This window comes from Juglans regia, chromosome 13, assembly GCF_001411555.2.
Source record: "Juglans regia cultivar Chandler chromosome 13, Walnut 2.0, whole genome shotgun sequence".
In the NCBI taxonomy this organism is placed as follows: domain Eukaryota; kingdom Viridiplantae; phylum Streptophyta; class Magnoliopsida; order Fagales; family Juglandaceae; genus Juglans; species Juglans regia.
In genome coordinates, this window is record NC_049913.1 from 11,600,089 (window position 1) to 11,627,185 (window position 27,097).

Consider the following 27,097-nt stretch of genomic DNA (forward strand, 5'->3'; position numbering starts at 1 on the left):
AACTCTGATTGGCTTTTGGTTCCAGAAATTTATCATGGGGATGCTCACAAATTTTGGAAGCATGGGACTAGATCGCATTCATAATACTCTCAAGGTAATTTTACTTGTCCCATAATTTTGATTTAGGTACTAATAACGTGATTGATAAAAAAGTAATAATTATTATTATTTTAACGCATTGCTGCAGATGTTTTGTGTAGCTGATCCCCAATATGATAAAACATTACAACAGCTTCAGAGCTTCTTATCTGGTCTAGTTTCTGAAGAGAAGTTGGAACTAAGAGATGGAATGTATGTTCTGAAGAAACAATGAATTGACTGAGTGGCAATACGTTCTCCACTGAAACATTAAGCACATGGCATTGGTGAGATTTCTTTCAGTTTTCAATGAAAGAATACAAATAATGTCTGTTTTAATATCTTTGAGAGTTGTAACTTATTATTCTCTTTTCCTCAAATGAACTGGAAACTGGAAAAAGTGGACAGGTCAGAGAATGATATTTCAAAACCTTATAATTGTTATATTCTCCTCAGTGAATTGATGCTCAGAAATTTTTTCCTCATTCTGATAATGTATCAGGAAGCATTGCTTCAATGTCAAGATGAGTTGTAGTCAGTCTGAAAGAGACTCGTGACGATGGCAATCATTGTGGGATGAGTGTCGCAATTATCTCAAGTTTGGTTGGAACACTCCCTGAGCATCATCCCGTGTGGTGATTCAAGGTTGAGTGTCTTTTGGGAATGGCTTTCCAATTGACTTCTAGTTCTGGAGAGCCATTTTTGGGTTATTCTTAAAGAAAATCACCTACATCTCCGCGTGGTCAAAAGAGTACTCTGGTGTATGCATATGCTCCCGGAAACGGAGTTCTGTGAGTGCAGGAAGTTAAAGATGGTAATGAGTTAGTTCTATTCATGACATGTTCCTGCGAGACATTAATAATGTTAATCTTATTATGATATTTGTTGATACATTATGAGTGCTGCACCCACGCTTGTATGATAGTGATAGTGACGTTTAAGATGTACCCTAGCCCTGTTTTCATAGTTCTTTTTTACATGGCTTCTAAGAGCAGTTCCTTTTCTTGCACTCTTTTTTATGAATCAAATCTTGTCATGTCAGCAATGTTGAAGGTGTCGTCATACATGCTGACTCTGCAGATGATTCTAATAATTTCTTAAGCAAAAGGCAACTTATGAGTTTTATTAACCTTATAATTCTATGTTTTACTTCCCTTTTTCCCAGCATAACGTTGTATGATTGGAACATGTAAAAGTAGGAGACTAGAGTCCACATCATGTTGACTCAATTGTAATTTGTATCCTTGTGGGTGATATGAAAAGTAGATATATATATATATATATATATATATATATATATAAAGTCAAGTATAAACACACCTATCGGATTTGTTGCTATTTTAAAAGAAGTCATTGGTCAAGACCCGAAATGATAGTTTATGTGGAAAGTTTTCACATCGGTAGCGTGATAATTGTCGAGTGTATTGGTAAAAGGCATTGCAAATATATATTTTCTTCTATGGACTCGGCAAAAAGATGAGACTTGGAAATACATGTTAATGGAAAAGTGAAGAACCTCTAATTAGCCTTAAGCATTCCCTTATACTAACCGCAACTGTAAAAATGATAACGATAATAATATAATATAAAAGAATCCCGACATAGCCGTTGGCGTTATAAAACAAAATGCGAGACCAAAGGTGAAATAGAAGAGAATAGAAATAAAGGAATGTGACCGTTACATTCCTGATTCTCCGCGTATTCAAAATCCACCCATAAACTTCACCGTTCAAAAACGGAGAGCAGGGCCAGTTTGCCTCTATACGCTAGTGTCAAAATGGTAGGAGAAGAACAGCAACAACCTGAAATGGCCGAAGAGCTACTGCAACAGCTCAGATCCAAAGCAACGGAGCTGCTACTCAGAGAAGAATGGAAAGAGGCCGTACTTGCCTATTCTCAGTTCATCAATCTCTGCCAAGACCAAATCTCAGTGACCCGACAGCACCCAGACCCAGATAACCTCCCCAAGCTCCACAAATCCCTCTGCTTAGCCCTTTCCAACCGAGCCGAAGCGCGGTCCAGGCTGCGAGAATTTGCCGAAGCTTTGAAAGATTGTGATCAAGCATTAGAAATTGGGAGTGCCCATTTCAAGACCCTGCTCTGCAAAGGTAAGATTCTGCTAAATCTGAATAGGTATTCAATGGCTTTGGACTGCTTCAAGACTGCTCTGCTCGATCCTCACGCAAGTGGAAACGCTGAAAGCCTTAATGGGTATTTGGAGAAGTGCAAAAGGCTCGAGTTTCTCTCTAGGACTGGAGCTTTTGATCTATCGGATTGGGTTGTCAATGGGTACCGAGGAAAGTCTCCGGAACTCGCTGAGTACATTGGTCCGGCGCAGATAAGGAAATCTGCTATTAGTGGACGTGGACTATTTGCAACAAAGAATGTCGATGCCGGGACTTTGGTGTTTGTCACCAAAGCAATTGCCACGGAGAGGGGTATTTTGCCTAGCGAAGATTCAGGCGAGAATGCCCAGTTGGTCATGTGGAAGAATTTTATTGATAGAGTTACCGGCTCCATCACAAAGTGTCCTAGAACCCATAATTTGGTTAGTACATTGTCGATCAGCGAAGATGAGGACGGGCTACAGGTTCCGGATACAAATCTCTTTAGACCAGAGGCGGAGGAGACTAGTCATTCTAATGAGAAGCTTGATATGGGTAGGATTTTAAACATCTTGGACGTGAATTCTCTGGTTGAAGATGCGGTTTCAGCCAAAGTGTTGGGGAAGAATAGTGATTATTATGGTGTTGGACTATGGGTACTGGCTTCATTCATTAACCATTCATGTAATCCTAATGCAAGGCGTTTGCATGTGGGGGATTATGTGATGGTTCATGCCTCAAGAGATGTCAAGGCAGGTGAAGAGTTTACGTTTGGGTATTATGATGCGCTTTCGCCATTGGGCAAGCGCAAGGAAATGTCAAAGACATGGGGTTTTCAGTGCAATTGCAAGCGGTGCAAGTTTGAGGAGGAAATGTGGGGAAAACAAGAGATCAGAGAGATTGAAATGGGTCTTGAAAGAGGGATGGATATGGGTGGTGCAGTCTACAGGTTAGAGGAAGGTATGAGGAGATGGGTGGTGAGGGGGATGGAGAAGGGCTACTTGCGGGCATCCTTCTGGTCTGCATATTCTGAGACCTATGGTTCAGAAAAGTCCATGAAGCGGTGGGGAAGGCGGATTCCGACCATGGATGCGGTGGTGGATAGTGTCCTGGAAGTAGTCGGAAGTGATGAGAGGTTAGTGAAGGTGCTGCTTGAAGGATCGAAGAAAACTAATGGGTCGGCGGACATGGAGAGGGGTTTGAAGTTGGGAAGAGGAGTTTACGGAAAGGCGGTTAAGAAACAAGCATTAAGGGCTCTACTCGAGCTTGGCTTTCATTAGCATTGGTCTCATCTTTTTTAATTTTATTAACTAAAAGAAGTTTCTTTTGTTTTTCTTTTCTGCCAACTATTACTATTTAGTTGCTTTAGTCAGAAAACACTTCCGAGTTGTAATTTTGTTGTATTTTTTTTTTTTTTTTATTGGTATCGAGTCCTCGACCAATGATCACTTGGCATATTTTATGTTGCCAAGTAAAGTTCCTTTAGAGACGCCTCAAACTTTACATGAATCGCTCGACTCTAGTTTGATTGGTCAAGAAAACCATCGTGCCAATCAAAGAAAAAACCCCATAAAATCCTCTGCCAAGATATGCTTTTTAAACCCGAAGTCGACTAAAATTGATCCATGATACTTGGATGTGTTCTAGTATGCTTAAAACAGACGAGACCAAACCCCGCTCTCATTGTTGCTAGGAACATGGAGAGACAAATGGGCCAGTATGACGTGGTGATAGTTGAATAAAACGACAATGGTTGGAGATTAGAAATAATTGCAAGTTAAATAAGCACCCACAATTGCATTGCACTTCAAAGCATTTTAAATATTATAATGGGTAATTGACATGAATAATGCAAGGTAAGCGCATAGGTAGATTAATGTACCAGCAGCGAGCAAGATTGGTAACAGTGATGCCTTATATATTTGCTACACCATTCGAAAACTTGCAAATCAGTCATCTTCCTCATTTTTATCGAAAAGCAGTACAAAACAATGCGGTTTACTTGAATAGTTTTAGCAGAAATTAGAAACAAAACGAGAACCCAATTGTAGAAACCAAAAGCCCAGTAGGCTATAGAAGTAAGCAATTAATAAGGCAAGTTCGATTTGAAGAATGAAGAAAATCAAAAGACCTTTCCAATCTCAAGTGTCAAACATTCGCACCAGCTTATTGTAGAGGATGCGGTCATCCCTACCGGTGTTGCTCTCTAGCAATGCACTTTGCACAAGTTCCTGATGCGGGAGAAAATTAAACATTAGATACATAAGAACAAAAAAAAAGGACAGGGCACGCTCAAAAAGAATAGAAGTACAAAGCTGCAATGAAACATTAATTGAATTGCACATTCCGACCTTGACATCCCTGTGCGAGAGGAACTTCCCCAAGTTGTGGATGATCAACCTCATATCTTCAACCTGAACACAACAGAATCTCCTTATCATACAGATCATGATATGCTATTAAAAGAAATGAATAAAAAAAAAATTACCCTAATGTAGCCAACTCGATTCCGGTCAAAAAACCTAAAAGCCTGTTTCAGATTTGAGAAATAACATTAATAAAATGATTATGAGAGAATCTAACCAACACGCTAAATAATTTCAGAAAAATAAATAAAGCAAGCAAAAGGTTCCCAAAAAGACCTGCAATAGTTCTTTGTCAACAGCAGCCTCCTTCACAGAAGAAGTCTCTCTCTCTCCATCTTTCCTTTTACGCATTTCCTCACCAGACTTGGGCTTTGTCTCTGCAGCTTTCGGTTTCTCCTTAAGAGTTTCCTCTGCTTTGTCAGTTTCCATTCCAGACACCTTTTCAGGCTCAGCACTCAGATCGGTCTTCCCCTCTTCTTCGTTATTCACATAAGATGACTCGTGTTGCATACTTGACTCCTCCATTTCTTCATATTCTTCAGGATCTTCCTCTGGATCTTCATCACCATCTGTTTCATCTTCCATTTTCAACTCATCAACATGATCAACAAATTTATCCTCCTCAGCCATGGTTTTATTAGCATCTGGATGAGCTACACCATCTATTTCAGTACTGTCTTTCACATGGAGGTCATTAGTCCTCAGTCGCTTTGCTGGTGATTTTTTGTCCCTTTTCTTCTCATGGGCTTCATCCCGCTGCCTCTTACGTTGATTTCTTTTTGCCACAAAGTTTATGCGTAGTTTCTGTACAAATAGAAAATGCAAGTAAATGAAGATGTCTCAGTAAAGGAATCGAGTATATGTTGATTGTCTAAACCAACCTGGAGAAATGTTAAAAGACGACAACCCATCTGATACTGAAGCATTTCATACAACGATTCAGCAAATAATGACAACTGCAAGAAAGAAAAAATAAAGTAAGGAGGGAGCAATAAGCTATAATCTTGATCTAAGGAACCACATCAAAAGAACCAAACACTAGCAAACCTCAAATGATGATTCGTCAATGTCCTTGTCAGTATAATCCAAGACTGAATCCAGAGAAAGTGACACTGAATGAAGCTGTAACGGCAGATCCATAATCAGGCACAGGGCACATAAAATATTATATTAGATAAGGTGAAAAATTAGAATGAAAATTCATTTACAGAATACAGTATAGGCTATCATCAACCTACTTTTGAATCCTTGCTACATTTTGTCTGTAATATCAAACCAGGGTGTCGAGGAGGTTCTTCAGGCTTCCTCTTTTCTTTCAATTCGTTTTTTGATTTGCTTCTAGACTCATCTTTTCCATCGTTGTCTTTTTTTTCTCTCTCATCTTTGGATTTCTCCCCATCTTTTGATTTTCCATCCTTGCTACTATGGTCGTCCTTCAGTGAAATTTTCTGCTTGTCAACCTCAATTTCCACTTTGATCCCCTGGCCACTTTTCTCACCCGTTCTTTTCTCATCCTTATCATCCTTGTCGGTCTTTATTTCTGTTTTGCTTGGATCAACAGTATCATCTTGCATCTTTGTGATAAGAGTTTTAGTATTGGTCCTGGGAACCATTTTCTTTTCTGACCTTTTGATCTCACTGACCTGATTGTCTGCATCTGCCGCTTGCCCCACCATATTTTCTGTTTCATCAATTGCCCCAACTACCTTAATCTCATCTCTGTCCACATCTTTCTTAGTGTCAGCAATCCTGTCACCCGATTCCAAACCTTCAACCTTTCTTTTAGCCACCCTCTTAATTATTTTTTTCTTCACAGTTGTTTTTACAGCAGTACGTTGCACAACCGCAGCAGTGCATGGATCTGAATTATCCTTTGGTTTGTCTTCACTATCTTCATTCCGAGCAGTTTTTACTACTGGAACCTTTCTTATCACCTTTTTTCTAACAAATGTTTTAACCCCAGCAGGAGCACCTGAAGATTCATCCGGTAGATTAGGAATCTCTGAGTTGGCATTCTTATCTCCATTATTCTTCTCATCCGGGCTGTCATTTTGTTTGCTGGCACTATCATGAGCTGTCTTATCAACAACCTTCTGTTTGACAATCTTCTTTATAATCTTCTTCTTTGCAGGCTTCACAACGCCACTCGTCTGAGCACTAACAGATTCTCCTTGTTCCTTCTTCTCCACTGTCATGTTTTCCTTACCTGTTTCAGTCCCACCTTTTTTCTCAAGTCTTTTGTCATTTCCATCAACCTTTTCTTCAACTGTGATCCCTTTCACATCGTTGACATCTTTATCCTTTTTGTCAACATCTTCTGATTGTCCAGAGGATGTAGACATCTTCAGATTTGTGGAATCCTTTTTGAGATCTTTTGTGGAATCCTTTTCCTTATCTAAATTAAGACCATAAAGAAAAAAATGATCATGATGACATTCATGAGAGAGAGAGAGAGAGCCATGCACAACAGCTATAAGTTACCTTTGATCCCATCTTTCTTCTCTCTAGACCTCTGAAACAACATACCATTATGTTAGTGAGGAAGTCAACAAATTCAAAGATTTCCCATGGTAGAGGGTTGGAGGACAAAATAAGCAAATGCACATAAATTTCCAAGACAAGACATGGTTGCCAAAACTTGAACACCAATGCTCCATAAGAAGGATGAATAAAAGGCAACCAGTGGATGAGGTCAGTTAAATAATGTTAAGTCCAGACATATTTCAACAAAACCACTTTTGCATTAATGTCATACCATGCATGCCACATCAAGTTCTTCAAGTTTGATTGCTGCACATCCAGGTAGAGCTACAGACTTGAAAGTTGAAAATGGTTTTTTATTCAAAAATGTTTTCTAGAATTGAGAAATATCAAGCATCATACTCGAAGCACATGAATAACACTGCTTTCTGCAAGCTCGTATTGAGTTCTTGTTTCTGCTTGAATATGAACTATACATATAATGAAAAAAACTATCAAAATATGTGTATATATATTGAAAAACACTGGCATTAGGAAAACTGACAAAACCATAGGGCTTTGTTAGGTTCATTTTCCTCGATGGGTTTATCCTTTTTTTCTTTTTCTTCTTTTTTTTTTTTTTGCACCCCAACTAGGTGTTTTCTCTTGTATACATCCAGTGTACTTGGCTACACCTATTGGCATTAATAAATTTTTACTTACTGACAAAACCACAGTTCCAAATAATATAACTACAGACCTCTTTTTTCAATGTAAGTTGCCGCTCTCTCTCAGCAACAGCCTTTTTGTGGGCAAACCATTGGTCTTTCCATGCTTCCAATGAGGGGAGACATTCGGACAAATCTGGAACAAACAATACAGTCACCTCCTTATGGCTAAACAGTCCATCACTTCCGAATCTGTCATAGTGTATCTGCATGTGCCAAGAAGAATTGAAAACTAGATCCCAATCCAAGAAGCATGTGCAAGCAATTAAAGACAGAAAATATCCCAGTACAACCCAGGAAATCAAGAATCCAAGAACAGAATTTATTTCCATCCATCTCATATTCGCTATAAAAAAAAGACTGGTAAATTGCAAAAATCAACCTCAAACTACCATGTCAATTCTCAAATGCACATCCAAAACTTTGATTCATGATAACTCACCTGTAAATCAAGTTTTTGTTAGGAGTTGACACTGGGTCAAATTGGAGAGTTAAATTAGATGGCGAAAGGATAGTGTTACTCATATTTAAGATAGAAATATCATAACTGTTCTCTGTTATAAAAATTTTAAATAGATAGACATTAAATGGCAGCCAGGACAAATTTAGATCTCTTCTTTTGTTGCTAATCTTTCCTGGGTAAATAACACAAAAACCCCTCAAACTATAACTTCATTCATGAACACATGTCCAACCAACGACTCGTGACAACTAATCTTTCTTGGGTCAGAATAGGATGTTAAATTGGATGATATTACTCACATTTAATAAATCTCTGTGCATGGACTTAGCCAATAATTTATATGCCCCATTCGTGGAAACAATTATGTAGTTTGTATGTAGGGCATATAATGAGTGAGATGCAACCAAACAAAACAAACAAAATAAAATACCTGCGAAGAAGTTAGCTTCCAACGATTAAAAAGATTACACTGAACACCACCTATTTAATGAAACCAAGAAGCCTCATAGGGGCTATATAAAAGGTTAAATTAAATCACTAATATTTATGGTCCTAATAACACAGCCAAAACAGAGGAATAGAGTAAGAATATTTATTCAAACTATCATGTTTGAAATGAAAATACAGTTTTTGGCACATCACAGTTACAGATGGGCTTCATGCTGTTGAAACATAACAAGGCAGCTTAAATCACAACTGAATGTAACTGAAGAGGTTCTTTAAATGTAACAATCATTAAAAGCAAATCCTACCTCAAGAAAACGATTCCAATGGCAGCAGTACTGCAAATCAAGTGGAGTAATATTTTTTGCATGTCTGCAAAACAAAAACAATTACATTAAGTAAAAAAAAAAGTAATTCTTGATATCCCAATGCAAAAAACTAACAGAGAATACAAACCTAAGGGCTGTTCGAACTAATGAGGTGTCATCAACTGATGGATCGCCACCATCAGCGGAATTCCATGGACCACCAATTGCCATCAAAGACTTTTCCTTTCTAAGCACAGCAAGCCTAATGATATTGCAAATATGGGGTATGCGATTATCATAAATTTTTTCAGATGACAGCTCCTCCATGGCATTCTTGCTAAGTCCACTCATCAAAATCATCTGAACCAAGGAGACAAGGAAACCTTACTCAAGCACAACAAAATTGATAAAATTCACTATCCTGCAAGCTTGGAATTTTTTTTTTATCGGTAAATAAAATTTTATTGATCATAAGAATAGGCAAAAGCCCAAGTAAACGGGTCATATACAAAAGCAACACCTAGGAGTGAAATAAATATCTAAGATATTAACACATTAATAATGGTTCCATCATGGTAAAACAAATCAACTGAAAAACTCTGCAACATGTAAAGAGAGCCCACTCCATCCTTGGATATATCAATTGCAACAAAACACCTAGAAGTCCAAACAGATCAAAATAATAGTATTATCTGCGGAACACCTAGAAGTCCAAACAGATCAAAGCGGTAATATTATCCTCCGCAGACTGGCAACCAGTATGCAATGCACAGCTTAAGTTAGATCATAGTACAATGGGGTAAGTTTATGTTTCATTTTTTCTTTTTCTTTTTGATAAGTAAGAAGTAAGTTTCAACTTATCAAAAAAAAAAAAAAAAAGAAGTTTCATTGATATGAATGAAAAATAGGCATAGCCCATTTACACAGATGTTTCATTTTTTTCTTAGTTATATATTATTTTTTACAGGGATTTATACATGTAAATAGCTTAATTGGATTTCTTTTGTCCCTTTAAAGAAGACTGCTTGGTCAAAATTTAGAATGCTTTTTTTTTATGGGTACACAAATGTAAGGAAGCCTCTCCTATATCACAAGGGTACTAGGTTTTGAGATACTCTGCATTGAGGGAAGGTTGTTTTTACCAGTTAATCCAGTGAGTACAGTTGATAGTATATACCTACATACACAAGACACAGTCCTATTTGATCTATAGAGGAAAAAAGACCAAAAAAAAAGAAAAATACAAATTGAACTTCAACCAGAATCTCTCTCACAAAGATTCTATGGTTGTTACAAACCCCAGCAACTTGTCCTATGACGAGGGTACCCTCATAGCCTTATCCCTCTTCCTATGATATCTCCTACACGTGTGGTTTGAACATGAAAAACCTAACATGTGCGCCATGTCAACATACTCCATTTTTCCTGTCAGTTCCACCATATAATTTCATCCAAACATTTGTTGATAAGAGAATTTCATCCAAACAAGTGCTCAAACAAACCAAAAAATCCATACCCGCTGGTCAAAGCAAGATTTACTGTTGTTATGTGGCCTGTACGTGTTACTTAGACCAAAACAATTCATAGGTAAAATCCTTTTTTGCGAATCTTCCATTTAATGGCTGGGAAAGCATCCATTTTATTCATGGAAACTCTCTGCAATAGAGCCCATGACAGCCTGACTAAGAAACGTCGGCATGATGCTATCCTACAGATCAATTTACTGTGTAGCAAACCGTGCTTTAACTTTTTATCATAAAGCAGCAATCACTAAGATTTCTTATTATTTAAACATAGTTTTCAAACTCCAGCAAGTAGTAAGAGCATTAGCATTGGGTTCATCATTTTCATCTTTAAAATTTGATGAAAAGTACATGTTTTTCATAAATCTAAAACTTCTCTATCTATAACCCCACATTGGATTAGCTATTGAATTCATCAAAATAATAATATAATATTATTTTGTTAATAATAATATTTTAATTTATTTTTTTTATATTTTACAATTACACTAACTATATGTTAATTAATAATTTAATTTGATATTTAAATTATTGTTTCTCAACTTAAATATATTGTGGCTCAAAATTGAGAAACACTAATTTAAATAAATAAAATAATAGTTATAGAGTGTGAATAGTGAGTCTTCAAATTTGAAGATGAAGAGAAATCTACTGTAACTAAAAGCTTGACATTTGAGCATATGATGAATCCAATGCTAAGAGTTTAAAGCTAAAATCATCAAATTTTAAAGATTGGACTCATTTGATGAGTCCAATGCCAGTGCTCTAAAGACTTCATCCCTAAGAGTGAGAAACAAAAGGTACGATTATTCGTGGACTTAAAACTTGCTCATACAATATACAATATAAGTGCTCAAGTCTTCCCCAGCCAATCAGGCCTAGTTGCTGCTTTTGTATATGTCCCATGTACTTGGGCTATGCCTAGTTCTCATTAATAAAATTTTTACTTGCTGAAAAAAAAAAATTACTTCAACACCATGGAAAAATTTGTTAACACCATCACTACACTGCTTATATAACTTAATTATTTTAAATAAAAAATTAATTACCTTTGCACTCCACACTGTATTTCCAGATTTTGTGGTTTCTTCAGCCAAAAGCTCAGCAGACGAACCTTTCAGCTCGGTTAGCCTCTCTTCTTCAATAAAATCATGCTCAAAACTGCTCCACTCAACAAGTTATTAAACAATTACTTCTACTTATATCTCCCTTCTTTAAATAAATGAGTAAAATAATGACCATCCTTTTAATTTTGAGTAGTAGAAATAGAAAAACAGAGGATGTCAGAAATCACAAGACTAGTTCAAGTACAGGTTAGTTCTGAGATTTGGATTTCATCTTTTTTATCTTCTTTTTTTCCAGCAACTGAACCAAGCTTTAAGAAGAACATATCATAGATTGTTTCACTAAAACTATTTTTTATAGGTAATTTCACTAAAACTGTTAAAAGCTACAAAATTGTCATTTGCCACAAAAGGTTAATGGCATGAATGCATATCATAGCATAAGTAATACTTTGAAAACCACTGAAGCAACAGAATCAAAGACTGGCACCTGACGGGTGAATGGATTGGAAGTTTAAGATTCTCCTTTGGCCAGTTCACAACAGCCTAAACAATTAAAATGCCACATTAAGCCAGATAATCAACTAAGTAAGATATCTCCTTGAAAATAAATAACAAAGACACACCTTGGAAAATTCTGGGGACACAAAGAGTCTAGGATATCTTTTATCTATCGACAAATAATCCCTCTCCACATCTACCAAACTGGAAGAGTAAACCTGCAAGTATGCATCATCGATTACTAAAGGGAATAAAATCCATGCACATTTCAGGGTGCAGACTAACAAAGCAGCAAATAACAAATAAATAGTCCAAAATTTTCATAAAATTATCTCGTGACTCTAAAGTTCATTCACTTCTCTGAAGAAGAACAGTGAACTTACTTGCAACAGTGATCGATAAAAATACACGAACAACTAAGATCAATATAAATCCTATTCATAAACCTACTAGATCCAAAACAAGGTCAAGGCCAGGCCATGAATCCTAGAGAAGCTAAAGTTCAGCAACTGTTTCTCCATAAAGAGGACATATGAAACCAATCTGATGTACCAAACGGAGCGCGAAATAATGAGAAGGGAGATGTATTGTAAGAATGAGGAGTAGCTATGGAAATTGATGAAATAGAGCAAACAAGAAATCTCAGGCATAGATATTCCCAGTTAGTGCCAAAATACCAACAGGGGGGAATATTGAAGAAAGAAGAGGGCCCCAAATTGACGGCAATACGGAAGGATCAAGACAGAATAACCCTAGGGAGTAAAAGGTTCAACCCAGAGCAAAAGATGACAGATCCATACGCAAAGATAAAGCCCCAACTAACAGCTATAGCAATAAGCAAAAATTGAATCCTATGAAGCCCTCAACTCCACATCCCCACAGGAAAAACAGCAGATCCTTGAGAAATATTCTGAATATCATTCAATTTCTTTCTCTTTACTGGTTTCTTTACCTTGCAGACATATTCTCTCCTTTTTTCTTTAACAGGTGAATGATGCCTTCAGCATAAGAGAACACCAAGTTAGTTAAAAGGGCTGCAAGATGGACAAGCAGCTATACATTCAGAACTAGAGGACGCAAATAAAACATGAAGATCGACCTATGCAAAGCATCACGATGAGGAGAATTCCGTCGCAACAATTTCCCCTCCTTCGCCAAAGAGGAACCACGCCGGTCCCTAGATACCCTTGGTGGAGTTCGATTATGCTTGGTTTCAAGTCCACGTTTGCGCTCTCGATCTCTCTCCTTCTCCCGTCGTTCCAAGATACGCCTTTCACGGTCTCTTTCCCGTTCTCGTTCCCGTTCCCGTTCCTTCTCCCTTTCTCTATCCCTCTCTCTCTCACGCAAATGTTCCCTACGCCGCTCCTCCTCCCTTAGCTCAAACTCCCGAAGATAACCAGCCTTATCATCCTTGTGATCGTCAATCCTTGTAGGACCACCACGTGACAACGTGCTACTTGGATAATCCAATTCGAGAGATGTGCCATGAAGCCCCTTTCCGGTGGCATAGTCCCTACCAGGAGGTAGGCTCACTCCATAGCCAGGATTTGAAGAACTTTGTGTATACATGAGATCATCCATATTTCTACGCGGAGCTGCTCCCAATATTGATGGAGCTTGTTGTCCACTATATGAGGAAGCACTAAGCATTGTTAAACTGCGAGGATCAGCATCCATTCTTCCTCCATAAGAAAGAAGATCTTGGGTGGGATGACGACTAGTGGTACCCCTTGCTGCAAGATAATCTGCTTGTCTGCCAGAAATGTTGGGCTACTTAGAGTTGTAAGGAATATATTACCATCCAACATAAGTATGCATAGACGACACCATTGAGAGGAAAACTACTTCATTAAACTAAGTCAAGGATGACCTTTGCCCTTAGTTATATAGACAAGCATATGGTCCATAAGTAATTATAGTTGCTATGAGAAAATGAAGGTTCATTTTAAAACATCATACAGTCACTATCTATCGATGAAAAGCTAACGTACCTTGCAGTCCCATCCAAAGAAGCAGATTGCAGCGATTGAGCTTTTAACAATTGTTCTTGTCGAAGCAATGCCTGATCAATGCGATCATACATATCATTCTGGAAAATTAGATAATAAGACCAATATTAATTTTTATTAGCAAAAAAGACAAATATTATCATCAATACAAAAAACAAATACAAGCAATTTCAATAACAAAGTAAATTTTATTAATAGAACATAACAAACTTGTCAAGAAATAATGAAACAGCCATACCTGATTTTGATGACTAAGACCAAGAGAATCAGCATATCGTCCAGTTGGTTCACTTTGCAAGTCCCTCCCTAGATAAGTACTTTGTCGATCACCATATTGCCGTCTTTCTATTCCAGCATAATCAGGAACCTTCTCTGCATAAAATTGATCACCTTTGTGACTATATCCATGGCCTGAGGATGAGACATAGTCACTCGATGCAAATTTAGGTGAATCTGGTCTAACTGAAGAATAGCTCCCACGACTTTCCAAAATGGACGGTCCAGCACCTTTCACATTCGTTGCAGGAACCTATACAGAGAAAAGATTTGCTTATATTTATATGGCGCAGATGATTCTCTCAAACTTAACAGCTAATAAAGGCCAAGAATTGGATGAGGGAACAGCCACAAACAAATATGGCTAAGTTAAAACAACACATGCAATCAACCCTTGAGGTTGGGTCCAAGCAACGAAACTTTCCAAGAGTACTACCATGTATATAGTCTGTGGCTTGGGAACATACTTGACAGGAAATAAATACAAGTTGTAAACAGGTCCCCATTAATGTAATACCAGATCCTAAGATAAATAGTAAATAAGAACTATATGGGGTATCAAGGTCACAAGACATTAGCATCTTTATAGCATTGAATGTTAATCTGACCATCATTAAATTGGCTATGAAAGTTATGAGACAGGTAATATAACACATATTGCACACCCCTTGAAAGAATAATTATTAGATTTACACAGTGCAACTGCAAGAAAAATGGTCAGGATGAGGTTTGGTTGAGCAGGGATAAGATAGTTCATAAATAACAAGACAAGGAAAGAACTTTGAAAAATGTAATCCACTGACCTGCTGAGCACTACTTAAAGCAGCCGCCCCATACACAGAGCTATACTGCCCCCCATAGTGAGTTACAGCTGGAGGATGAGCTCTGTACCCGCCAACATCAGTTTCCTGAGAACCAGCTAACATTGATGAATGCCGAGAAGCCAATGACTGTTGCGAGGCCCCATCAGGGTTTCCAACAGAACTGGCAGAGTAAGCAGCTCCCAGCTACCAAATAAAACGAATACGGACAACAGATGAGAACCCCAATATATCAACAAGCCTCAAGCCCACACTCAACACGAACAAGGCATGTGATGCACACATGACCCGACAACTCCTTGAGTTATAGACATAAAAGAATCGATATAGCATGTGTCCTAAGGACGGTAAAAGAACATCCTCATGGTTTCTCGAACGAGGTGCAATATATGCCCTTATGTCCGTTTATATTAATTCCAACAAGTAAAGACACATTCTTTTTTAGAAGTACACGCTGGCCTAGGTAGAGTAAAACACCGTGCACATAATAAAATGAGATACTACGCATTCTTCGCAATCTAAACCAAATCCAGAGTCAAAGTTTATATCTTTATTCAGATTAACAAATAAAGAAACTTACATTTGCGCCGTATGTGGATTGCCCGGTGTAAGATTGCTGCCCGTACGCATTGCTACCTCTAGAGGAATACATGGTCTTTCACATACAGCGATATGTATATTACAAATAAATTAATCTGCACATAAAACATATCACCGAAACGATATTAGATAAAAGAATATCAGATATTTTTAATTATCTTAACCTCAAAGAAACCAAATTGAAGCAGTGGAGAAGGTTTTTTTTATGTGGAATTTTTACTTTTTTCGTTGACATTCCAAAATTTGGGAGACAAATTGGAGGAAATACCGTACCCACAGAGAGAGAGAGAGGGAGAGAGAGAGAGAGAGAGAGAGAGAGAGAGAGAGACCTAACGAAGAGTGATGGGGGTGGAAGGACTTACGAGCGATTGATAAACTTTTGTGCACTCGCGAAGTCGAAAACCCTAACACAGAGAGCGATGGCTCCGAAAGAATCAGAGACGAGAAACCCCTAATCCTAATGCTCGTTTGCGTAATATCACCCAGGTTTCGCGGGCTTGACCCTGACTGGTTGGGCTCTCAACCAGCGTCAAGTTTTGCTTCGAATATGACTTTGTTTGAAACATGGTCCAGCCCAAATTGACGAGCACATCTTAGATCTGGTTTATTTTCAAGACTTAAAAATAAAATTTTAAAAACTTCTCATCTCACTATTAAAATTTTTTCAAATTTTTATATAAAATAAAATAAATAATTTAATTTTTTTAAATTTTAAAATAAAAATAATATTAATAAATATATTCTAACAATATTTTATTTAACTTTTTAACTTTAATCTGAATTTATCTCATCTTATTTTTGAAAACAAACAAAGCCTTACGTAATGAATACACGATCCATCCTTGAGTTGTATATAAATTACCCCTTAAATAGATAAGAAAAATTTTATTTCAAGACTTAATAAAATATTCACTTGATATAATTTAATTTTAAATATAAATTTTAAATTTTAGTAAATTAGAAATTAAGCCGAATAAAGTCATTTATGGAAAGAGGAACGCAACAGAGGACCGACCCAAGTGGGTTTTGCGCCGAAGGGTGGAGTTTATCTCATAAACCCAGAAAGGAGGAGGATTTCATTGACTACAGGAGACGTGAGTCTCAAACATCAAGAACCATAAATTTTGCATTAAACAAAAAAAAAAGGTGATATTCTGTAGAGGTTTTGCAGGGTATTATTGGGCCATTTTAGAGTGCGTTTAGATGTTAAATTGAATTGAATTGAGTTGAGATAATAAAATATTATTAAAATATTATTTTTTAATATTATTATTATTTTAAAATTTAAAAAAATTAAATTATTTATTATATTTTGTATTAAAATTTAAAAAGATTATAATAATAAATTAAGATGAATTAAAATGAATTTATTTACCAAACGAAACAGACCAAACAACGCCCACTTGTAAGTAGATTATTTGTGAAAATAAATTATAGAACATAAAGTAATGAGAAAAAAAATAGACAAGACAGCATGATAAATTCTGTACTGAACTACAGAACTAGTAATGAGAATACTACAAAATTTTACAAGTTGTTCTTTAATGATTTATTATTTCATGATGATCTTTGATTTTTTTTTTCCATGTGTGAAATAGTTAATTGCATTAAAATAATGATTGTGCTTCTGTTTTGGGTATAACTTATTTGATTGGATTGGGTAAAACTAATATAATTTGGTTGGATTGGGTTGGCTGAAACATTGCTGTGATTAGATTCTCAACAATTTTTCCGTCATTAAGCTATCGTTATGAACATCAACATCTTCTAAAATTTTTATTATAATGTTTTTACCCAAGACTTGGCTTATTCATGATAACATAATACATGTTCTTTGCAAACTGTTTGGTATTTATTTTGCCGGGTTCTAGACATAAAATCATACATTTTTGCCGAGCTTGCTAGCTGCTGATTAATTGCCTTAATTCTGAAGTCTCAGAGATGTTATTCCTGTATACATGAAAGTGGTTGCTGTCAAATCTCAATTTTATATATATATATATATATATATATATATATATATATATATAAACATATATCTCCCAGTTGACCAAGAGTTTGATTTGAGGTAATTGTCTGTGTGAAAACTGATCAAAAGCTAGCATTCTCTCTAATGCTTAATTGCATTGCTTTGCTTTGCTTTCCTTACTTTTCCTTGAACTGCTTTTGAACAATCTGCAGAAAGCTTAGGAGTTGTTAACTTGTTATGGAGGTTACCTCGTTTATATCTCTCTTTTCATTTGAACTTCTTGCTGGAATTGCAAGCCATTGGAATGTGTTGAGGATATCTCTCCTCAATCAACGTCATCCCATATGTGCCATAGTTGACCCGTAATTATAGAAGATTATTCTCATTTGAATATTGCATACTCTTTCCATTTCTATTGTAATTACCATTGATATGTATTCAATCTATACAATCTGTAAATTATATAAATAAAACATACTCTAGAGGTTTGGTGGTTTTTATCAAACATTCTTATGACATTAGAACCTACCTGGATTAACATCCCTCGATCCCGATGGCTTCAGATTCCTCCCCCACCCTTCTTCCTTTCAACATCATGATTCATATGATAACCATCAAGCTTTCTTCCTCCAACTATATGGAAGAGCCAACTTCTTCCCCTTCTTGAAAGCCAATAATTGTTGGGTTATGTTGATGGCACCCTTGTGCCACCACCACGTTTTGAACCTGTCGACTCTCAAATGCCAAATGACAAACACTTGGCATGGAAAGCCACTGACCAGCGTCTCTTCATTTTGTTGCTCTCCTCCCTCACCAAGGAAGCCACGATTGAAGCCGTTGGCCTCTCCACCTCCTGTGAGGTTTGGCTCGCCTTAGAGAACACCTTCAGCCACTGCTCCAAAGCCCACGAACTCCGTCTCAAGGATGATCTCCAGTTGATGAAGCGCAGCTCCCATCATGTTGCTGCGTATGCCAGAGCCTTCAAGGCTCTCTGTGACCAACTTCATGCGATTGGTCTATCCGTTGATGGCACCGATAAGGTGCACTGGTTCCTCCACGGCCTAGGGTCTGATTTCTCGAGCTTCTCCACCTTTCAAATGGCCCTAACCCCTCCCCCTAATTTGCGAACTTGATCTCTAAAGTAGAGAGTTTTGAGATTTTTTAAAAATCTCTAGACTATTCTACTTCCTTTGCTGCGGTGTTTATTGCCACCAAAAACTTCTCTAATTGTGGTAGCTCCTCTAGCAACTAGCAAGGTCACAACAGTGGCCATGGCAGCAGTTCTTCCAGCCGCGGACAAGGACGTTCCAACTTTGGTCAAGGGCATCGTCCTCCACAATGCCAAATCTACAGGATGGACGGCCACTATGCTGATCGGTACCGCCAGCGTTTCGCTCAATGTGAGCCTTCTGCTCAACTCATCGAGGCTTTCACGAGTTCATGCTCTCTCTCTAAAGATGTGGCCTCGGATTGGTTTCTGGACATTGGGACTTCGGCCCATATGACAGTGGACCCCTCTCAATTGGATCAATCAACTAATTACATGAGTAAGGATTGTTTAATTGTTAACAATTATGCGTCTCTACCCATTACCCATACCGGTATAATTTCTCCTACCCCGAATATCCATCTCTTAGATGTCCTAGTTGTTGCCCAGCTCACCAAAAAATTCTTATCAATTAGTAAATTAACATGTGATTTTCTTTTATCTGTTACATTTACTAATAATTTGTTTATTGTTCAAAATCGCAAAATAGGAAGGGTGATGGCAACGGGCAAACGTGATGGAGTCTTATATGTGCTAGGGCGAGGCAATTCCGCTTTTAGTTCTGTCCTTAAAAATAAATATCTTCATGCTTCATATGATTTATGGCATGCACAACTTAGACATGTCAATTATTCTGTTATTTCTCTCTTAAATAAAAAAGGACAGCTTTATCTTACCTCTTTGTTGCCTTCTCCTGCAATGTATAGTACTTGTCAAGTTGCGCAAAGTCATCGTTTGCCTTATTCTCGTAATAAACATAGGTCGTCTAATGTATTAGATCTTATTCATTGCGATATATGAGGCCCTTCCCCCGTCAAATCAAATTTGGGTTTTGCCTACTATGTTCTATTTATTGATGACTATTTACGCTTCACGTGACTCTACCCTTTGAAATTGAAATTTGACTTTTATGATATTTTTCTTCAATTTTAAAATTTTGTGAAAAATCAATATTCTACTCGTATCAAAGTTTTTCAAAGTGACGAAGGTGCTGAATTTACTAGTAATTGCTTTAAAGCTCATCTTCGTAATTCTAGCATTCACCACAAGCTCTCATGTCCATACACACCCGTCTAAAATAGTCGCGCAAAACCACCATGTGACTGAGATAGGATTGACCTTTCTTTTTCATTCCCACATTTCTCCTTGTTTTTCAGTTGACATCTTCAGCATTGCAGTTTACATCATTAACTGCTTGCCCACATTACTTTCTCAAAATCAATGTCATTCCATGAAATGAATATATAAACAATACAAATTCCATGTATCAAAATCCATTATCATGCAACAAGCAACTCCATCATCATCCAGCAACTAGTAACCAACAAGTAGCTTCCAAGCAGCAACCAACCAGTAACCACCAACTCCACCATCAACTTCGCAACAATTCCAACAAGTTTAGTACAATAAAAAATCAAGAAGTCCAGTACAATTAAAAAAAAAAACACCCGACCCACAAGCAAGTCAAAAAATATGTCACCACATAGTAAAAAACTATTACAAAATCACCCACCAACAAGTTAACCAGCAAGTCCACCACCAATCAAAATAAACCAAAACCAAACATACAACTATGTATGAGATATGACCTTATTCATTTGCTCTTCAATGATTTCCATTTAAAGATTATGAAAATACTCTTGCTGCACAAAATTTATAGAATCAATATCTAATTTCATAATTTTCATATCAATTTTTCTCTTCTTAAGAACTATTAAGTTAGATCTATCATTGTCAGCCTTAATTTCTATATCAAATTTTCTTTTCCTAAAAAATATTAACTCAAATTTATCATTGTCCACCTTGATTATTGTTTCTCTTCTCTCCATTATACAAGTCTTCCTATCATCACTTATGTGCTTTAAGGCCTCGTTAAACTCATTACATTGTGATTCCTTACATTTTCTTTATTTATTTCTTTCTATTTGCAGCCTTCCTTCCCGGAGGTCTCTCACCATCCACATGCACATTTTCAATATATTCCCCTAATCATATTGAGTTTGGAGTAATATTTGAAAGTGACACATTGTTTTTTCTTCTTATGAGTTCCATGTGCGCTTGTTATTTTGGTTGGTGTCTCAAAAGATTTCAACAATATTTCATGTTAAATTTGATTTTTTAGGTCTCTCGATACAAAATTTTCGCCTTATCAATCTACAAAATAGCCACAATCAGTATGCTCTATCATCGCAAGGACTTAATAATTACAACAATAATATTTGAAAAAAACATTACATCTTGTCTAGCTTTATCACACTACTTGGATGCATTCCTTTAACTTGGGCTATGGAGCCACAAAATTTATTGGTGCCTTTTTGAATGCTTGACCACCGATTGGTCAAATAGAGTATAGACCATTCTGGACTGTTAGATTTTTTATAAGTATTGTTGTAGTATTCATAAATTCTACTCCATAATTGTGTGGAGGTTTGATCTACTTCCATCTGCCAATCAAGGCTAGTGGAGCGAAAAGGGCCAAAAAACATGAGCACCTAGCACAGGCTTTATTGAAAAAAAAGGCCCCTTGCTATATAACAAAGCAAGGTGGAGTCTATGCTAATATTAAGCCAAGCTAAAATGAGGAGACTATCTTCATCTGCTGTGAATGGCACACCCCGCTGGGATTTTTTCATAGGTGCCCTTGTTTCCCGTTAGGGTTGTGTCGCTTGGACATCAACATTTGCACTTTCCATATCGGGATTGTTAATACCACCCTCACCACTTTGTAGTTATGTGGTGAAGAATGGATTATCATCAATTAAAGTGTTCATCCTTCAACAAAATATTGAAGGACAAAATGTTACTAAACAATTCAAAAATATATATTGTCTCATTATCAAGATAAAGCAACAAACTATTCATATTCACATCACCAATTAAAGCAACAAATTATAATAGAAGATTAGCAAAACAAATAGTAAATTACAACTAAACAGCTTCCAAACAGCAAATTAAAAACACCAGCAGCTCCCCCAGGGACCAACCACCAACTCCACCAGTAATTCAAACAACAAATAGAAAACAGTCCACCAACAATTAACAAACAAGAGAAAATAGTCCACTAGCAAGTCAAAAAAGGGATCACCAATAGGTCCACCAGCCACTCAAAACTAGCAAGTCCATTAGAAATAAAAACCCAGAGACCCATAACCCAGATTCTTGTTTAAAGCAGTAATTAAAACATCAATATAAAACATCAATTAAAATTAGAGGACCAAGCAAAATAGCAAATAGAGCACCAATTAAAACAACAAGGTCCAAGCAAAACACTAATTAAAATCAGAGGAGCAAGCAAAACAAGAAGAGAGTATAACCCTATTTGCCGGCATATGTTGTTTTTAATTCATCTTCTGAGTTTTACAAACATGTAAGAGCAAGACTCCAAGCAAAACCCCAATTTAAAACAACAAATTAAAATAGCAACCAAAACATAGATAAAATTGAGAGAGCAAAAGTTAAGAAAAAAAGTATTTAAATGAACAAAATCATCCCTCAAACATCAACCCTAGATTAAGGCAAAAAGCCAATTATAACATTGGACCAATTAGCTCACAAAGTTATAGCAAATGATAGAAAAATCAAATCCTCCAATCATAACAAATTATAATTATAGAAAATTATAACAAAGTTGAAGCAAATGCATAACTCATTTTTTTTTTAAAAAAAAAAGTAACTCAAAACTCTAAAATCATCCCTAAAAATCAACCCTAGATTAAGCAAAACTATGGAAAAATCAATTTCATTCTCAAATCATAGTAATAAAAATGATAGCAAAACAGAGAGAGAGAGAGAGAGAGAGAGAGAGAGAGAGAGAGAGTTTCATTTACCCTAGATTCGTTGATGAAGGACCCACAAGCAAGTGCAACGGCAATGGTGATGAATAGCTGTGCTGATGAGAGAGAATGAAGAAATTCAGATAGGAGAGTCATCTGTCGCAAGATCCAGAATGAAGAAATCTGACCAATTTCGTCATGAGATCAAACCTACGCCAATGGGGTTCCGTCAAGAGAGATAGTCGTCGGGGCTTTTGTCCAAAGAGAAGAGTCGTATGTAGAGAGATAGAGAGAGAGAGGGGGTGAGTGCGATGAGAGAGAAAGAAGTGATAAAATAATGTATAAATGGTGAATAGTATTTGTCCAAACATGCAGATTTACTGTAGCCTGTAAGAAAAAAAAATACATTTGCCCTAATCCAATGTAGGAGATTTAATTGACTTATTAGCGAAATCTGGATTTGCTTTGGTGTTTGTAGATTTTCTCTGCGAATCTTCTATATTTGCTACCAGCGTGACTGTGTCAAGTCTAAGGCCTCTTTTGATTATATAGATGAGATGAGATGAGATGAGATGAGATATCTATAAAAATAATTAAATAGTTTATGAGAGCACTAGTAGTGTGCTCAACAAACTTTGGCCAAAATTTGACTAGGAAATTCACTTTTACAAATTTAGCTAGTCACTTTTCAACAACATCAAATAACAGGCTCAACAAATCTTTTACTATTCTATTAAAATATTGATTTTGAACTGTTTATTTATTTTAATTCTAATTGTCATTTATTCTTGTAAATTTTTTATTTTAATTATAGTGGATATTCTTTATTTATTTTACTTATAAATTTTTGTTAGTTGGAAAACTAGTAGGAATTTTACCTCTGGCGTATATTCTATTGTATTCGTTAAGCTAGCAAGTGTTACAAAATTGGGAATCGTAGTTAAGATTTTAATATTATATATATAGAGAGAAATTATCTTAAAAATTCATATTCAAAAAGTCATTACGGTGGCCTAGGGAGAGAAACAAGAAGCATAAACATAATATTTTAGTCTAAAAATAATATTTGTCCGTCCCTTTTGGCTCAACAAATTTGGCTAATGATATAATCTAAGTTAAAATTACTGTTTATTTATTGAGCCCATTGTTGCACTTTAGTTTGCATTTTAACTATTCTTTAGCTAAAATTTAACTTTGTTGAGCCCATTATTATTTCTTTAAATAGTAGTGAAATGGTTTGAGTTAAAATTTTTTTTTTTTGTGTTTTGTTTGAAAGTTTGAAAAAATTGTAATAATTAAAAGAAAAAGTTAAAAAATTAAAAAATATTTGTATTTAAAAAATATTTAAATATTAAAATGAGATAAGATAATATGTAAAACCAAACGGGATCTAAGCGCCATTGCAGATTTAGGGTAGGTTTGGTAACCAAAATAAAACACAAAATTCTTATCTCATCATTACACATTTTTTAAATCTCCATATAAAATATAATAAACAATTTAACTTTTTTAAATTTCAATATACATTTTTCAAATCTCAAAATAATAATAATATTAAAACATAATATTTTAAACTTCAAAACAAAACATAAAATTTTTATCTCACCCCTCAAACCTACCCTTAGTACTCTACTGAGGCGTACGAACAATGACCAGTCCATTTTTATCTCCATATTACTGCTTTCTTTGAAGTCGAGAGTTAGCACACTTTTATATCTAACAAGAAAAAATAAGAAATTCAAAATTGGGGTCGTCGAATATTCACCACCACCCCCACCCATAACAGAATAGAATATACAACTCCTTTTGAGAGAGTGTAGAGTTTCGTGAAGACCCATTACGTGTGGAATCTAGCTGTTTTATTTGGCCTTCTTTTATAAGAGTTGTTCCCTAAAGAATGATGAGTTTGAGAAAGTGGGTCCATTCAAAATAATGAAGTTGGAGCCATACCAACCATTCGTCTTTAAAATGTCTCGCTAGCGTATAAGTGTACAATAGCTGTAACTTTGTGCAATTCCTCCTTTGCAGGAAGGGCACAGAGTTCAAAGCCCGCATTTTGATAGAAAAAATGATAGATTTTCTGTATACAACTATGTTATAGAATAATATTTTTTAAAATTTTAACTTTTAATTTGATGTAATTAAATCTAATAAAATATATTTTTTTATTTAAAATTATTTAGACTATATTTAGATGTTGAATTGAAGTAATAAAATATTATTATAATATTATTTTTAATATTATTATTATTTTAAAATTTTAAAAAAATTAAATTATTTATTATATTTTATATTAAAATTTAAAAAATTATAATAATAAATTAAAATAAGTTGATATGAGTTTAATAACCAAATTAAATCTAAAAATTGTGAATAGATTGTTAATCTATCATATAAAAAATAAAAAAGCTACTTACAACCGGCTTTTCACAACTTTTTGCAATCAGCGCTCCTTTTAATAAGAAATTACCTCTAAACAGATTTCACGTAAATTATTCTAAGATTCGAAACGGGCAAAAAAGTCTCCGAGTCAACTCTTTCACGGCTTCTAATTTTTGTATATTAAGCAATCACTGCAAAAAAAATCAAAGCCCATCGCACCTCTCTTGGTGCATGGTAGCTCTTCTTTAAATAGCCCGCCGCATTCTTACTTGACCCAGCACCATGGATCCTACCCAAGCTTTTGTCGAGGACGTGAAGCCTCTGATAGTCAAGGTTACGTGTAATAAGATACAGTCTTTTGATTCTATTCTATGTAGAACTTCGGCTAACTTCGGCTGTTTTCATTTTGTTTTTGTTTGTTTGTTTCTTTTCGCTTATTTGGATCGTGCTGTAGCCAGACATTTTAATTGATCCAAACTCCATAACTTAATGCCACGATACCCCCAGTACCTTTTGTATGATGTGTGCATGTAATAATTCTTTTTGGCCAAGATATTTATGTCGACAACCCTTTTGTATAAGAGTAGGCTATTCTGCTGTCCAACCTTTACAATAGGACGTACTGTCTAATATTTCTATTTTTTAATATATTTTAATATATTTTAATATTTTTAAGAAATAAAAATATATATTAATATATTTAAAATTATTTCTTTAATTATTAAATAAAAAATATATTTTTTTTTTTTACGTAAGATGAAATAGAATGATCAAAGGAAAGAGGCAAAATAGCTTTTTCCTTTATACAAATCAGATAGAAGTAATTTCATCCACCATCTAAGCTCTAACATGTGGCAGATTTCTATAATGTCACTCTCCATCAGCAGCCGCCAGCCGGCACAACAACTTCATCGAAAAGAACAAAAAGCTAACTAGTCTACTGCACACACACTAATGTAAAGACGGCTGATTAGATTGAATTGACTGTTTAAATTTCAGAATATCAGTAATTTATAAAGAGTATTGTTACACAACCTCCACTATACTTCACACTTCACATTTTTTTAAATTTTTTAAATTTTTTAAATTTTTAATATTTTTTTAAAATTTTTTTTTGAATTTATTCTTTTTATATTATTTCAAATTTTTTATTCATTATTTATATAATAAATATTTAATAAAAGAAAAAAATAATAAAAATTAAAAATAATGTAGAGTATAAAGTGTTAGGAGGTTGTGAAGATTTTTTAATTTACAAATTAGAAAAAAATATAAGAAAAAAATAATATAATAATGCCACGTGGTAAATATGATTTCAAAATGTTACAATATTTATTATATTATTTTTAATTTTATATAATTGCCTTGAAATTGAGTTAAAATATAAAATAATTTTTAAAAAAATCTAAAATTATAATTTTCCTTTTAACTTAAAATCCTGTTAAAATCAAATGGTTCGAGATCTGTTCCAATAAGGGAACTGTGGTGGTGACATGGCAAGATAAGAGCCACAAAGAACCTTGACCTACATCTCCCTCAATCTTATCCTAGCCTATGTTTCGGAAGGACACGCGTCATCTCCTTAAGGGGACCTTCTGCCGACATCTGCGGATCGATTCGTCCAACCAGCCCCCAAGCCGAAGATTCCAGAAATAGTTGGAAAAACCACCCACTCAACTTCGAGTAATGGAAAGTAGCGTACTCTCTTCTCAACCAATGAATTGTTTTTCTATCATATTTTAAGGCGAGAGGAAGGATAATGGGTTGGTACCACGTCACCGATTCTGTATTTTTATTTTTTTATTTTTTAAGTAAATAGGTGACGTGGCCGCCACATGGAAAGGCAAGATCAAGAGGCAACTTCAATGGTATACTCATGGGCACGGTAGCTTTTTCTTTCTTACAATTATCTAATTTTATTATAATAAAATCGATAAATTTAATATATTACGCAATATTT

At 35.5% G+C, this 27,097-nt stretch overlaps 2 protein-coding genes and 1 long non-coding RNA gene across 4 annotated transcripts; 2 read left to right on the forward strand and 1 right to left on the reverse strand.

Annotated features, from left to right (window-relative positions):
* Window positions 1-23: 23 nt before the first annotated feature.
* Window positions 24-1,030, forward strand: LOC118344288. Its single transcript, XR_004798047.1, has 3 exons — window positions 24-94; window positions 188-365; window positions 581-1,030. It is a non-coding gene; the product is annotated as an uncharacterized LOC118344288 (long non-coding RNA).
* Window positions 1,031-1,761: 731 nt separating this feature from the next.
* LOC109013001 lies at window positions 1,762-3,679 on the forward strand. Its single transcript, XM_035684073.1, has one exon. The coding sequence runs from the start codon at window positions 1,856-1,858 to the stop codon at window positions 3,461-3,463; it is 1,608 nt and encodes a 535-aa protein (XP_035539966.1). The 5' UTR covers window positions 1,762-1,855; the 3' UTR covers window positions 3,464-3,679.
* Window positions 3,680-4,077: 398 nt separating this feature from the next.
* Window positions 4,078-16,214, reverse strand: LOC108987687 (protein SHORT ROOT IN SALT MEDIUM 1-like). Of its 2 annotated transcripts, none has more exons than XM_035684071.1 (21): window positions 16,109-16,214; window positions 15,727-15,841; window positions 15,129-15,332; window positions 14,288-14,578; window positions 14,032-14,129; window positions 13,140-13,793; window positions 12,993-13,038; window positions 12,166-12,258; window positions 12,030-12,085; window positions 11,525-11,636; window positions 9,101-9,312; window positions 8,953-9,016; window positions 7,770-7,943; window positions 7,031-7,061; window positions 5,788-6,944; window positions 5,597-5,671; window positions 5,431-5,505; window positions 4,826-5,353; window positions 4,672-4,713; window positions 4,535-4,597; window positions 4,078-4,414 (listed from the first exon to the last, which is right to left on the reverse strand). In XM_035684071.1, the coding sequence occupies exons 2-21, from the start codon at window positions 15,796-15,798 to the stop codon at window positions 4,325-4,327; spliced, it is 4,137 nt and encodes a 1,378-aa protein (XP_035539964.1). In that variant the 5' UTR covers window positions 15,799-15,841; window positions 16,109-16,214; the 3' UTR covers window positions 4,078-4,324. The 2 variants fall into 2 exon arrangements, with proteins under 2 accessions (XP_035539964.1, XP_035539965.1); XM_035684072.1 differs by lacking the exon at window positions 16,109-16,214 and adding an exon at window positions 16,076-16,094.
* Window positions 16,215-27,097: the final 10,883 nt, after the last annotated feature.